The sequence below is a fragment of the Somniosus microcephalus genome, chromosome 5 (genome assembly GCF_052327205.1).
Source record: "Somniosus microcephalus isolate GS21.2 chromosome 5, FLI_Smic_1.0, whole genome shotgun sequence".
NCBI lineage: Eukaryota > Metazoa > Chordata > Chondrichthyes > Squaliformes > Somniosidae > Somniosus > Somniosus microcephalus.
The window spans coordinates 259,982,368-259,998,141 of record NC_140991.1 but is presented as its reverse complement, the minus strand read 5'-3'; the positions used below and the strand labels follow the sequence as shown (position 1 = coordinate 259,998,141).

Here is a 15,774-nt window from a genome sequence, read left to right as displayed (position 1 = left end):
AGAGAGCGCGACTGGGGGGGAGGATGAGAGCGCGCGACTGGGGGAAGAGAGAGCGCGACTGGGGGGGAAGAGAGAGCGCGACTGGGGGGGAAGAGAGAGCGCGACTGGGGGGAAGAGAGAGCGCGACTGGGGGGAAGAGAGAGCGCGACTGGGGGGAAGAGAGAGCGCGACTGGGGGAAGAGAGAGCGCGACTGGGGGGGAAGAGAGAGCGCGACTGGGGGGAAGAGAGAGCGCGACTGGGGGGAAGAGAGAGCGCGACTGGGGGGAAGAGAGCGCGACTGGGGGAAGAGAGAGCGCGACTGGGGGGAAGAGAGAGCGCGACTGGGGGGAAGAGAGAGCGCGACTGGGGGGAAGAGAGAGCGCGACTGGGGGAAGAGAGAGCGCGACTGGGGGAAGAGAAGAGCGCGACTGGGGAGAAGAGAGAGCGCGACTGGGGAGAAGAGAGAGCGCGACTGGGGAGAAGAGAGAGCGCGACTGGGGAGAAGAGAGAGCGCGACTGGGGAGAAGAGAGAGCGCGACTGGGGAGAAGAGAGAGCGCGACTGGGGAGAAGAGAGAGCGCGACTGGGGAGAAGAGAGAGCGCGACTGGGGAGAAGAGAGAGCGCGACTGGGGAGAAGAGAGAGCGCGACTGGGAGAAGAGAGAGCGCGACTGGGGAGAAGAGAGAGCGCGACTGGGGAGAAGAGAGAGCGCGACTGGGGAGAAGAGAGAGCGCGACTGGGGAGAAGAGAGAGCGCGACTGGGGAGAAGAGAGAGCGCGACTGGGGAGAAGAGAGAGCGCGACTGGGGAGAAGAGAGAGCGCGACTGGGGAGAAGAGAGAGCGCGACTGGGGAGAAGAGAGAGCGCGACTGGGGAGAAGAGAGAGCGCGACTGGGGAGAAGAGAGAGCGCGACTGGGGAGAAGAGAGAGCGCGACTGGGGAGAAGAGAGAGCGCGACTGGGGAGAAGAGAGAGCGCGACTGGGGAGAAGAGAGAGCGCGACTGGGGAGAAGAGAGAGCGCGACTGGGGAGAAGAGAGAGCGCGACTGGGGAGAAGAGAGCGCGCGACTGGGGAGAAGAGAGCGCGCGACTGGGGAGAAGAGAGCGCGCGACTGGGGAGAAGAGAGCGCGCGACTGGGGGAGAAGAGAGGCGCGCGACTGGGGAGAAGAGAGGGCGCGACTGGGGAGAAGAGAGGGCGCGACTGGGGAGAAGAGAGGCGCGACTGGGGAGAAGAGAGGCGCGACTGGAAAGAGAGGGCGCGACTGGGGAGAAGAGAGGGCGCGACTGGGGAGAAGAGAGGGCGCGACTGGGGAGAAGAGAGGGCGCGACTGGGGAGAAGAGAGGGCGCGACTGGGGAGAAGAGAGGCGCGACTGGGGAAAGAGAGGCGCGACTGGGGAGAAGAGAGGGCGCGACTGGGGAGAAGAGAGGGCGCGACTGGGGAGAAGAGAGAGCGCGACTGGGGAGAAGAGAGAGCGCGACTGGGAGAAGAGAGCGCGCGACTGGGGAGAAGAGAGCGCGCGACTGGGGAGAAGAGAGCGCGCGACTGGGGGGAAGAGAGAGCGCAACTGGGGGGAAGAGAGAGCGCAACTGGGGGGAAGAGAGAGCGCAACTGGGGGGAAGAAGAGAGCGCAACTGGGGGGAAGAGAGAGCGCAACTGGGGGGAAGAGAGAGCGCAACTGGGGGGAAGAGAGAGCGCAACTGGGGGGGAAGAGAGCGCGCAACTGGGGGGGAAGGGGGGGGGGAAGAGAGAGCGCAACTGGGGGGAGGGGAAGGGAGGGGGGAGGGGGGAGGGGGAGGAAGGGGGAGGGGGAGGAAGGGGAGGGGGCGGAAGGGGAGTGAGAGGAAGGGGAGGGGGAGGGGGGGGGGGGGAGGAAGGGGGAGGGGAGAGGGGGAGGAGAGGGGGGAGAGGGCAGGAGAGGGGAGGAGAGGGGAGGGGGGAGGGGTGGGGGAAGGACGGGGGGAGAAAGGGAGAGGGGGAGAAAGGGAGGGGGGGAGCCAGCCGACCCTCTCCCCTCTGCGGGCGATGGCTCCGCTGAGCTCCGTGCCGCCCCACGCACTGACATGCCGAGCGCAGCGCCCCGGTGAGCCCGAGCCCCGCCCTCCCGAGGCCGGGCCTGAGGCAGCTTGAGACGGCCGATTGCAGCTGGCCGGGCCCGGTTGCCTTGGTAACCCTCCTCCCCTCTCTGCCTCCCAATCTCCGGGACCGGGCCTGAGCGGCTTGAGACGGCCGATTGCGGCTGGCGAGCCCGGTTGCCGGGGTAACCCTCTCCGCTCCACCTCCCGAGCCCCACCCCCCCCGCTAACCTGCTCGCTTCCCTCTGGCCGCGCTCTGTGTGGAGGTGCGCGTGCGCCGTGCAGCGCGAGCGCGAATGAAGCGCGAGGAGCTTGCAGTGAGCCCAGCCAGCCTTTACCAAGATGGCTGGCCGCTGGTTCGGAATCGGGCCCAGCGGAATGGCCGGTGCGTAGCTCGGGCGTGGCTGGGCAACAGACACCCAGGCTTCGAGGCCTACCTGGAAAAACGGTGAAAGGTAGGAAAATTATAGAGGTTAGAAAAAAGATTTACAAATGAATTAACTTTTTTAAAAACAATGTGTGTTTTAAAAGCAACTTTTTTTTTGGTGGAAATGTAGGTTTGAAAAGAAACACGCAGAAAACGGGAAAAAGAAATGAAAAGTTTGGAATCAAGATGGTGGCGACTCACCACGATTCAGAACGATAAGGCCCGCCCACACACGCACCGATTGGTCGACCGTCAGGTCACCGAAGCGTAGGATTGTCAATCGTCCCGTCACTCGACTCTAGGAGGGCCCGCCCGCACGCGCCAGGAACTCTCCACGCAGCGATTGGTCGACCGTCGGGTCGCTCGACCGTACGATTGGTCGACCTCGACGTCACTCAATGCTAATGAGCAGATAATGAGCGGAATTTTGAACGTTTTTTGGATACCGCGGGCGCAATTTTTGTCTCACCGAAACGTAAATATGCTTACGACCGTTCTGGAATCATAAGCTTTCTTTTGATGTAACACACGTGTAGGTACGCTCTATAACTTTTGATTGTATAGCCGGACAGAGAGACAGAAAGACAGACAGAGAGACATACTTTTTATATGTATAGATAGATGCCTTTAGAAGACTTTTGGATTCCCTTTTATGTTAGCTGCCAGTCTATTCTCATATTCCCTCTTTGCACCTCATTTCCTTTTTCACTTCCCCCTCTGAACTTTCTGTATTCAGCCAGGTTCTCACTTGTATTCTCAACCTGACATCTGTCATACACCTCCTTTTTCGGCTTCATCTTACTCCCTATCTCTTTCGTCACCCAGGGAGCTCTGGCTTTAGTGGCCCTACCTTTCCCCCTAGTGGGAATGTACCTCGACTGTACCTGAACCATGTCCTCTTTAAAGGCGGCTCATTGTTCGATTACAGTTTTGCCTGCCAATTTTTGATTCCAATTTACCCGGGCCAGCTCTGTTCTCAACCCACTGAAATTGGCCCTCCTCCAGTTAAGTATTTTGACCCTAGATTGCTCTTTGTCCTTTTCCATAGCTAACCTAAACCTTATGGTACTATGATCACTGTTCCCTAAATGTTCCCCCACTGCAACTTGATCCACCTGACCCATCTCATTCCCCAGAACCAGATCCAGCAATGCTTCCTTCCTCGCTCGGTCGGAAACGTACTAATCAAGAAAGTTCTCCTGAACACACTTCAGAAATTCCTCCCCCTCTCTGCCCTTTACACTATTACGATCCCAGTCTATATTAGGATAATTGAAGTCCCCATTATCACTGCTCTGTCGTTCTTGTACCTCTCTAATTTCCCTGCAAATTTGCTCCTCTATATTCTTCCCACTTGTAGATGGCCTATAGAATACACCTAGTAGTGTAATGGTACCTCTATTGTTTCTTAAAATGTCCTTTTTTTTAGATCAAATCCAGTTTTTCTTTTGCAGCCTGACGTGAATTACATTTGGGTATTCTCAACACAGCCACCTATTACACCATGTAAAAACTTGCTCTGTGCATCAATTTGTTAACTGATCCACACAGTTTTTCTGACAGCTATTTATACAATTCATGCCAGATCACATTCCAGATTTAGAATGCAGCACAGAATTAATTCGTTATCTGTGCAATTTTAAACGCCCCCCCCCCCCCATTTCAAAATTACAGTATATCTAATTTCTAGTTGGTTTAATTCAGGAGTACAATATCCACAATTACAAGTGGTAACTTGTTCCAAAGCCACACTCACAAAACCCACCTTAAGGCTCATTTTTAAACAATGAGGCTACTTGCTTTCCTTTCCTTAATTCTCCAAATGGAGTTCATTTCTTCCCCAAACACAACCAGGAGATTTTCTTTTGAACAGAAACTAATTTTGGTTTGGAAAAAAAAAGCAACAACTTGTATCATTAACGTAGAAAAGTTTCCTAAATCGCTTCATAGAAGCATGGAGAAAAAATTGATGCCCAAGACAATGAAGGGGACACTATAAGGAGTGACCAAAAGCTTGGTCAAAGAAGTGAGTCTTAAAGGAGGAGAGAGAATTGGAGAGGCAGAGAGATATGGGGTGGGGGGGGGGGGTGGGTGGCAGGGGGGAGAATTCCAAACCATCGCTCTGAGGCAGCTGAAAGCATGACCATCAAAGGTGGGGTGAAAAGCATGGGGAGCTACACAAGAGGCCAGACACAATGGAACGGAGAGTTTGGGGGCAGGGGGTTACAGCAATAACTTGCATTTATACAGCACCTTTAATGTAGAAAAACATCCCAAGGCACTTCAGAGACATAATCAGACAAAAAAAACAACCGAGCCAAAAAGGAGGGGATCTTGATCAAAGTGGTGGGTTTTAAGGAGAGTCTTAATGGAAGAGAGGGAAGTGGAGAGGAGGGGGATTTGGAGGTAGAATTCCAGAGCATCTGGCTTAGATGACTGAAGGAACAGCTTCCATTAGAGGCCAGAGTTGGAGGAACACAGTATGAGAGGGTTGTAGGGCTGGAAGTAGGGAAGGGCAAGGCCATAAAGGCATTTAAATACAAGGATGATAATTTGAAACATGTAGCATTGGGGTTTGAGGTCAGCAAGCATAGGGGTGATGGGAGAGGGGAACTTAGTGCAGGATAGGGCACTGGAGCTTTGGGTGAGCTGAAGTTTGTGAAGGGCAGTGGATGGGAGGCGCAAATTGGCATCTTTGTTTGCCTACATTACAACAGTGTCTACACTTCAGAAGTATTTCATTGGTTGCGAAGCTATTTTAGATGTCCTGAAATGTGAAAGGCACTGTGTGAATGCAAGTACTTCCTTTCATTCGCAACATAGCAGTCCACTTGATTGGTGCCCGTGCCACCAAACTCAATATCCACTCCACTGACCACCACTGCTACAATATGGCGGCAGTACATACTATCTATGCACTGCAGCAACTCACCAAGCTTACTTCAGTAACACCTCCCAGACACAAATCAGTGAGAAGGCCAAGAACAGCAACTTCATGGGAGCATGACCTTCTGAAAGTTCCCCTCCAAGTATCACAACATCCTGACTTGGACATGTATTGCCATTCTTTCATTGTTCCTGGGTCAAAATCCTGCAATTCCCTACCTAACACCATTGTGGGAACAGCATCCCTGCAAGGATTGCAGCAGTTCAACAATGTCCACTACCTTCTCAGGGCAACCAGAAATAGGCAATAAATGCAGCCTTGCCAGTATCACCTACATCGAGGACAGAAAAATAACACACTTGAAATCAGAGAATGATCTCCTGGACTGCAGCAGTTACAAGCCTACATTACTCCTTAATGAGGTGGTCTAGACACACTTTTGAGAAACTATATATGCTAACATATTTCAGTTTGAAAGAAAGCTCCATTCTGCACTCACTGCAGAAAAGTGATGCACATCTCACATAGACACAGAACACAAGATAAATCACTTACTGCAGAGAAGACATCTGAATGGAGTTACAGTATTTTGTATAACAATTATGTTTGAAATCAGACCCTGCTCGTTTACTTGGATAAGATTCAAAAGTAGGGGGGGCTGGCAAATAGCAAGCAGGACTAGGCTTGTTAGTGGAATGGGGATAAAGATGATAGATGCAATTTAATTCAAATTAGTGTGAGTTAACATATCTTGGGAGGAAAAACAAGGATTTGAATATACACTCAAATGAAAGACTGAAGCATGTGCAGGCGCACAGATTTACAGGTGGGAATATATAATTAATTGAAAGCATGTGCAGATAAAGTCACAAAAAAGCCTGCATTTTGGGTTTTATAAATACGGCATAGAATACAGAGCTAATGATAAATGTATGAGGCAATGGTTAAGCCACAGTTAGAGTAGCATGTGCAGTTTCCGTTGCCCCATTATAGAAAGGACATTAAAGCCAGAGATTGTACAGTGCGGATTCAGCGAGATATTATCAGGGGTGAGAAATTATCGTGATGAAGAGAGACTTGAGATTATTATGAGGAGCGGGGTTTATGCAGAGCTGTTACAACATGAATTATTTTACCACATTAAGTAGTTGAGGCAGACACCATTGCATCTTTAAGAGAAAAGTGGATAAACATTTGAAATATTGGAAGATTATAAGCCTCTGGGGGGAAAAGAACAAGGTTTAGTTTTGTGTTGCTCTAGCAAAAAGCCAGCACAGACATGATGGGCCAAATCGCCTCTGTGGGGTAGATTTTGACTTTGTGCGATAGTGTAAAGTGGGTGATAGTAAATCTGCAGCCCATTTTACATCTCTTCTGATTCTCATTTCCACTGAAGTCAGATCCTTAGCACAACCTTCCCTTTATATCCTCAATGGAAAGAACAGGTAAATAAAATTTTACTGTACCTTTATGCGACAAGGAATTTTTAGACATGTTTAAATGTTTCAGTCCCTTTGGAATTTTGGCAAATTGGTTGCTCAGAGAGGACACGCCTGCAAAACAAAAACAATTATTAATCCTTATTAGACAATGAAGCAATTATGTAATAAGATTTTAAAATTAAACTGAACTCTGACTAGAATAAGAGGATGTCAACTCAAGGTATGGTGTGTTATTCCATTCAAATCAGACTACATCCCCCCTCCCCACCCCCCATAACTCATTCAATGATGGAAACCAGCCAAGACATTGATTTCATACATTTTAGATTAGCTCATATTTAAAAATAGAATTTTTAAAAATCTCCATTAAGAGGTATATTACAACCAAAGAAAATTAATTCAATGCCTTTATTGCAGTGCACCACAATGGAATTTCCTACAAATCAATTAGAAAAACAAATGGTTTCCACTACAGAATATTCTTCTAAGAAATTGGAGGAGGCAAAGGTATTTACCAAAAGGACAGACAGCTGTAGAAACCAAGGGGGTGAAATTGGTCTTCAGCTGTAGTACTACACAGACAATAGTGAATCGGCAGCTCATTTTACACCCCGACCAATTGGAAAAGGAAATGGGGCAGGGTGTAAAATGGGCTATTGATTCGCTATCGGCTGTTTTCCAAATCCGCCAAAGACAAATTTAATCCGCTAACAGTTCAAATTAGTAACTGTATAGCAAATTATGCACGTGAGACTTCCTAAGCACAGGATGAACAACAATCAGCAAAAATAAATGAATGCATGTATGCAAGAAAAGAGCAGTGAGAATGTGTAACCAGCTGGCAGCAAGTGAACAAATCTGGGCAAATGAAGGAGCAAATAAGCCTGCACCTAAAAAAAGCGATGAACAGCAAGTGAAAGAACAAACAAATGACAGCAGCAAGAGAGGGGGAAAAATACAAATTAATTAGTGTATTGACAAAGACAAAGCAGGCAGTACAAGGAAAAACAGAAATAAGTGAAAGTTCTATAGACAAGGCTTTTAGTGCACTAATCACAATGAAATTCAATGGGCTGAATTTGTACCTTGGAGTCACGATGGGTGCGGGGGGGCCATGGATCGCGTCGGGAACATGGAAGTTGGAGAGGTGCGTTTTTTTGCAGTGGTTTTTTAACAAAGCAACTGCAATTGAGTCAGACTTCGGGTTTCCTGACCAATTAACTGGAGCGGGTCTGATGACGTCACGGATGACTTGACTTCAGCTCAGCTATTTAAAGAGCAATGCACAGAGGTCACTTGAAGGCTGGTGGAAGCCTGAGTGTTAGAGGGGAATTGTTGGCAGAGTACACTTTGAGAATACTACATCCTGAATTAGGCAGAGTCAAAGGCAGAAAGCAGCCCCCAGGTTTAATGATGCCTCCTTGGAGGATTTACTCCAAGGAGTGAAGGCCCGCATGGACACCCTGTACCCTGCTGATGGGAGGAAGAGGCCAGCGGCACTGACCAAAACTGCACTGCTGGAGATAGCAGAAGAAGTGATCTCCCTCATAGTCACTTTCAACAGATGTTGCCTATCCATCTGTTATACTCATTCCATCACTCTCACTCAAAGGTCTCGTTTCCCTCCTTTCAGAAGAGAACGGAGAACACCCGGGAGAGGCAGCGAACGTTAAAAGGCCATTCTGAATTCGGGGATCTGAACCCAGCTCCCTTTCGATTGGCTGAGGGCAATGGAGGTCATCGCCCACATTACAACAGTGACTACACTCCAAAAGTACATCATTGGTTGTAAAGTACTTTGAGTCGTCCAGCGGTCATGAAAGGCGCTAAATAAATGCAAGTCTTTCTTTCTTTCCTGGGCAGCAATGTGTGCCGCTGCTGGTGCCATGTCCACTTCCCGTTCCACCTCCTCCTCGTGTTCCTCCTGCTCCTCCTCCGAAGAGGCTCTATGCCTTGCTCCTCCTACAGCTCTAAACCTCGCCGTTTATGACAATCATTCTGAGACGCTGGCTGGTGCATATTGAAGGGCTCCTCCAGATCTGTCCAGGAATCTTAAGCGCATCTTCAGCATCCCGACTGCTTGCTCTATTACACATCTTGCCACCATCTGGCTTTGATGGTAGCACTCTTTGGCCTCATTACTTGGCCTCCTCAAGGTGTCATCAACCACGTCTTCAGTGGATACCCCTCGTCGCCAAGCAGCTAGCCGGTAAGTCTGGTTGGAGTTGCAAAGAGCTGAGGGAGGGTGGACTGGCGCAGGATGAATGAATCATGACAGCTCCCTGGTAATCTGGCACACACCTGCATGATGATTTTTTGTGGTTGCAGACGAGCTGCACATTGAGGGAGTGGAAGCCCTTATGGTTCATGAACACTCCTGGCTGATCTGGGGGTGCCTTGATGGGCACGTGTGCAGTTGATGATGCCCTGCACCTGTGGGAAGCCAGCCAGAGCCACAAAGCCAAGCGCCCGCTCAGTTTGACTGGCTTCATCAGTGGCAAAGTGTACATAAGTGCCTAACTTGTCAAACATGACATTGGTCACCTGGGTGATGCATTTGTGGGCGGCCGACTGCAAGATCCTGCAAATGTCTCCTGCAGATCCCTGGAAGGAGCCTTTGATAAAGAAGTTGAGGGCAGTGGTGACTTTTGACAGCCACTGGTAACACATGTCCACCAAGTCCACCTGGCAGCAGGTCTTCTTCCAGCAGGCTACAAATGTCTGCCATGACCTGATGCGATAGTCTGAGCCTCCTGAGGCACTGGTATTCAGTCATGTTCAGGAAGCTGATCTTCTGCCTCGATAACCCTGTGTTGGGGTTATCTCCTCCTGCGAGGTGCACCTCTGTGCTCATCCATCAAAATTCATAAACACTAGTAAATTGCCCATAGTGTTACTCGCAGTTAGTTGATGATTATGAGTTTTTATACATTAGGTGGCAATGAAATTGGGAGAGAGACTTCAGAAACTCGCTCTATAGAGCTGCAAGAGCCTGCAATTGCATTGAGACCCTTCACGTAGCAAAATTGAATGGGAAATGTTGACCAAGAGATTTACAATGGTAAATTTTGACAGCAATATATAGATTTATGTGTGTCAGGTTGGTGAGGGGAAGGCTGTTGCTGCTCCTGCTGGTGTTGTTGCTACTAGGGCTCATCTTGGTCCAAATCTGAAGTCCAAGGTGAAACAGCATAAGCGGCACCCATGCTGATCAGATAGATGCCAGGTAAAATAGAGGTCTGAGGCACAATCCTCCAATGCAGTGAGAGTGGCTTCCAATGTAGTGAGAGTGACTTCTGAAGAAATCACCTGCAAACTCCTGAAAGCAAATTCTCAGCACAAATGGTGTCAACAAGAGCCATTCCCTTAGGTAAGGAAGCAGGTGTAAGGTGTGAGTATATATGTGATTTTTTTTTTTTAAACTGTCAATTGTTCAACTCCCGCAATAGCCGCTCTGCTCTCGCCTTGTTTTCAGTGGCAAGGTTCAACAAGCCCAGGAATCCCGTGAACAGCCAGTAAAAGATGCAACATGAGGTTAAAAAGGCTGTTAATAGACTCTTGACGATCTCTAAACTGCTTTAATTAGGTCACCTTCCTCTTCTGAGCAGGTCTCTGGCGTGCTGACTAACACGCCCAAGTTAAAGGCGGAAGCCGGCGGGTTGAAGCCGGCTTCCTGATGCAGCCAATTTCAGTGCTTTTAACTGCCCACCCGCTCGCAAACCTGCTCAACCTTCAAAGTTAAAATTCAGCCCCATGGCTACAGAGCAATTTTACCTGCCGTGGCTGTACCCATCCATCAAAATTCATAAACACTAGTAAATTGCCCATAGTGTTACTCGCAGTTAGTTGATGATTATGAGTTTTTATATATTAGGTGGCAATGAAATTGGGAGAGAGACTTCAGAAACTCGCTCTATAGAGCTGCAAGAGCCTGCAATTGCATTGAGAACCTTCACGTAGCAAAATTGAATGGGAAATGTTGACCAAGAGATTTACAATGGTAAATTTTGACAGCAATATATAGATTTATGTGTCAGCCTTGCCTCTATGTTAGAAGGTTGTGGGTTTAAGTCCCATTCCACATACTTAAGCGCATAATTGTGGTTGACACACCAGTGCAGTAATGAGAGAGTGGTGCACTGTTGGAGTGGTTTTGTCTTTTGGATGATCCGTCAAACTGAGGCCCATTTGCCAATCAGGTGAATGTAAAAGATCCCATGGCACTATTCGAAGAGGAGCTGGGGAGTTCTCCCGGTGTCCTGGCCAACAACTATTCCTCAACCAACACCAACAAAAAACAGATTATCTGGTCATTTATGTCATTGCTGTTTGTGGGGCCTTGCTGTCTCCAAATTAGTTGCCATAATCCCTCCATTACAATAATGAATATACTCCATAGGTACTTCATTGGCTATGAAGCATTTTGGGACCTCCTGACATAGTGAAAGGCACTATATAATTGCAAGTTCCTCTTCTTTTACATGTCCTTTGCTCAAATTGCAAGTTTGAGGAAGTTTTTTTCACCATTGTGTTCCACACAAATTCAGCTCTTAAAACATGAAAAACTATGGACCTTTATTACAAGCACTCCAAAGCTGACTTCTACTGGTGAGATTTTACTGTGCCTCGTACTATGCTTATATGAATTCCCATAAACCCATTGGTATACTATAAATTGAGTAGTTTCAGTAAGCACTCATTAATTTTTACCATTCAGGTTAGCCTTTTCCCATTAATTGACTAGAAACAGGCACTCGGCTCTACCTGTACTCAAACGTAAACTATACCAACAGCATAAATCTTGGTCCAAGCGAGAAAAATGTTATATGCATACTCTTGTAACTGTTTTTCCATGCTCAAGTACAAAATAACATTAACCCTCTTCTGCTGCTTCAGTTCATAGGCAAGAGCAACACATTTATTCATTGAGCAGCTGAGCTGGACAGACCAGAAAGTCCCATGTTTCTGCTGAATTGGTTTATCTTAATTTAGGGGGAGTGGGGGAAGATAGGGAAGGGACACTATAATTGGCTTCAGGGAGGGGAAGTCAGCCAGTATTACCACTCCTGTTGATTATCCAGGAGATGCACACCGTTAAACAGAAGGTGAGAACAAGACACATATCGGCTATGATGCCCTCCCTTGCAGTAGAATAGTCTGCTGAACAATTTCTGCACTTGAACAGGAAGAATGTCCACTTGGCTGAAGTACCAGGGATGACCCTCACCTCTGCCAGGGAGTTAATGTGTTCAGAAAGAGGAGAATAATTGGCGAGAAAATGAAAAATCAATTGAGAATGTTGAGGTGAATTAGTATCTGAAATACAGATTAACATTTTATGTTGATGAAATGTTCTACCTAAAGCATTAACCTAGGTTTCCTCTTTCAGATAGTGACTGACCTGCTGTGTATCGCTCTTATTTCTTATAGACATTAAATGAAAAAAACGAATTCCATGAAGAAAAATGACTGCACCCCAGGGTAAATTATGGTAAATCTTACACTAAACTCATGTTAACCTTGTGAAACAATTAATGTTACAATTATCTGCTACTGTGTCGTGCATAACCTCAGGTACTGCATCAAAGCCCAGGAACTGTTCACCGTAGGGGGGAAGGTACAGACCAACAGTTTTTGAAATCTTCAGTGTTACTGAATTTGGAGACTCTCACTAATGTCTTGTTAATACGTTTAACATAAACCCTTGGCTTCTGCAGCACGTGATTCAAGCATGTATGAAATATCAAAATTCACACAATAAAATGGTAATCCGTAACCACACTATATTAACTGCAGTGAAATTTGATCAAATCATAGGAGCTTCTTTGCATTCTAATTTCCTTACATTACTCAAACAGAATAGCAACAAGAACTGTGCACTCAAGCAAGTGAGAGGATAATCTTTAGGAATGCAATTAAGGAGGAAGAATTAGCAATATGACTCTGTCTTACCCAATGTAAGTTTAATTGTAACTGGCACACACCAAACAGGGCGTATGCATATAGAATTGTATTTCAACACGAGGTACTGGATATCATCAATCAGTGCCAGATGCTACAGGTCCAATACATTTTTTCTTTTTGTTTCCTGTTTATACATACATTTAATAAATGCAGTTTGTTTCCATTATTAAGAAGGACCGGTTATCTTGCTGTAAGGTGCTCATTCCCATTTCAGGGTTTTATAAAGCAGTTTCCCTCTCAACGGTTTTACAGCAGTTCCTGGAATCAGACCTTGTGAATGATAATCCAGAAGCTGCATCTTTTCAGAGTCGTGTAACTCACAGATTTCAGAATGGATTTAATGTAGGGGGTATGATTAAGAAGTTTGCAGATGATACTAAAATCGGCTGTGTGGTTGATAATAAAGAAGGAAGCTGAAGACTGCAGGAAGATATCAATAAATTGGTCAGGTGGGCAGAACAGTGGCAAATGGAATTCAATCTGGAGAAGTGTGAGGCAATGCATTTGGGGAGGGCTAACAAGGAAAGGGAATACACGTTAAATGGTAGGACACCGAGTAGTGTAGAGGAACAAAGGGACCTTGGAGTGCATGTCCACAGATCCCTGAAGGTAGCAGGACAGGTAGATAAGGTGGTTAAGGCGGCATACGGAATGCTTGCCTTTATTACCGTGGCAAAGAATACAAGAGCAGGGGGGTTATGCTTTAATTGTATGAAACACTAGTTAGGCCTCAGCTAGAGTACTGCGTGCAGTTCTGGTCACCACATTACAGGAAAAATGTGATTGCACTAGAGAGGGTACAGAGGAGATTTACAAGGATGTTGCTGGAAGTAGCTATGAGGAAAGACCTTATTGAGGTGTCTAAAATTATGAGGGGCCTGGATAAAGTGGATAGAAAGGACCTATTTCTCTTAGCAGAGGGGTCAAAAACCAGGGGGCACAGATTTAAAGTAATTGGTGGAAGGTTTAGAGGGGATTTGAGGGGAAATTTCTTCACCCAGAGGGTTGTGGGGGTCTGAAAGGGTGGTAGAGGCAGAAACCCAAACTACATTTAAAAAGTACCGGGGATGCTGTAACCTGCAGGGCTACAGACCAAGAGCTGGGAAGTGGGATTAGGCTGGATAGCGCTTTGTTGGCCGACGTGGACATGATGGGCCGAAATGGCCACCTTCCGTGCTGTAACTTTCTATGATTCTATGTGGTCTTACCATGCCTATATAGTCACTTTCAGGCTAAAACAGCATTCTTACAATTACAGTAGTTATCTGAATAAGATCTGAGAATATTAACAGTACAGTAGCATGCAAAAGTAAATAGTCTATGATGACTGTCTGTCTGGTATCCCATCCTGGGAACTTTTCTATCACCAGGGTGTGAACTGCTATGGGAGGTATTAAATGACTTCTACTTGTTTCTTAAATAACATCCTAAGTGTTAAGCTAAAACATGTTGTATCTTTATAGCAATATCATAACATGAATTAAAACAAAATCCCTTCCAGGCCACATAGGTAAAAAGCTGCAAAATGTTGCACAGGTTTTGTTCACTGCCAAATGGAGTTCAGTTTTTTCCTTCTCCTACCACTTTTGATATATTCTCTCGAGCATCTTCTCCAACCCAAGTGCTAAAAGTGAACAGTATCGGCTTAAACAGAAATTTTCAGAACGTTTTTAACCACTTATTTTTTGAAGTCAAGATTTCCCAATTAATACTATTTACAAATATTGAATGAATGACCACCTGACATTAATAGCAAATAACCGAGAACACTTCACCAGTGCCTCATCTGTATACATTTGTGAAAAGTTTTCTTTCTGAAAGAACCTTGCTGCTAATTGCGTCAAATAAAGTCACTTGGCAAAGACTGAACTTTAAGAGCAGTTCTGAGTTTTGTCCAATGCTGGTCACAAAAACAAAGCAAACATATCCTGAGAAGCATGAGTTTTATGTAAGCTCATCCAGACTTTGACATTGTTTAAAATGAGGGGGGAAGGGGGAGAAAAAGAGCTGAGAGATATGGCAACGTTTTATTGTGCCTGTGGAAGTTTCTCTAATTTCCGTCGCCCATACAGAGTGAATTTCTAATGTCATGTTCCATACCAATTCAGCTGTTAAAATCCTTAGAGGCTAAAAGTGTATTACTAAATTTCCTCAAGTGGAAAGAAGTACATAACAAAAAAAATTAGTTCGTGCAAATATGGTGCAGATCAGTTGTGTTGAGGAGTTGCTGTGGCAGGGCATCTAATGGTGTTGGTCGTTAATTAGACTTGCCCTTGCATGTTCAGGTTTTTAAAAGAAAGTGTGGCAAGCTGCTGAAAGTGCAAGGTGATAACGTTGCAGCAAAGGAAACAGGGCATCTGGGACCTGAGTGAACAGGACAACCAACTGTGTATCTCCTTAACCAATCAGACAGAAAGGGAAAGTTGATTTTTGTTTGTACATTTTTGCTGTTCTTAGATTGGCTCAGAGTAACTTTTCCATAATGGCGGCAAATTGGTCTGTGCAATTATAATGTGGCCACTGCCCATACAGGATATAGGCAGAAATGAGGTAAGGGAAATGAATTCAACCATAGGAGGATAACAAGGCCCGGATGAACCAGAGATATAAACGAGCACAGACTGGAGAATTAGCCTAGTGTTATAGCCCATACAGGATGTTCCTGGAGTAGAGCCTCACAAAATTACCTCAGAGTCGAGGGAGGATAATATATGAAGAAAAAATAGAAATAGAGGCCTAGAAAGTGGGTTGGTAGCACCGGCGCTGAGCGCCTAAAGAGACCTAGAATTGGGGCGAAGCCCTATGTTGGGGCGAGCGCTATGAGGATAGCGCTGACTCAGAAATTGACTATACATTTAGCGCCTGCGCTAAGTGTTTGCGCGCGCCCGCGAGCGCAAACGGCTCATGACGTCATTTCAGTGTGCAACGCCTTTTAGGAGCGCCTGAGCGCATATTGGGTGGCGCCCGGAGCCTTAGTGCCCAGCGCTGTTAGTGACAGTTCG

At 46.7% G+C, this 15,774-nt stretch overlaps 1 protein-coding gene across 1 annotated transcript in view; it reads right to left on the bottom strand.

Annotated features, from left to right (window-relative positions):
• The window catches only part of LOC147117677 (F-actin-uncapping protein LRRC16A-like), a 494,673-nt gene that overhangs the window by 257,235 nt on the left and 221,664 nt on the right, over positions 1-15,774 (bottom strand). The window contains exon 11 of the mRNA XM_085989391.1: positions 6,833-6,919. Coding sequence (XP_085845517.1) covers positions 6,833-6,919 — 87 coding nt within the window. The remainder of the gene's footprint in view (positions 1-6,832; positions 6,920-15,774) is intronic.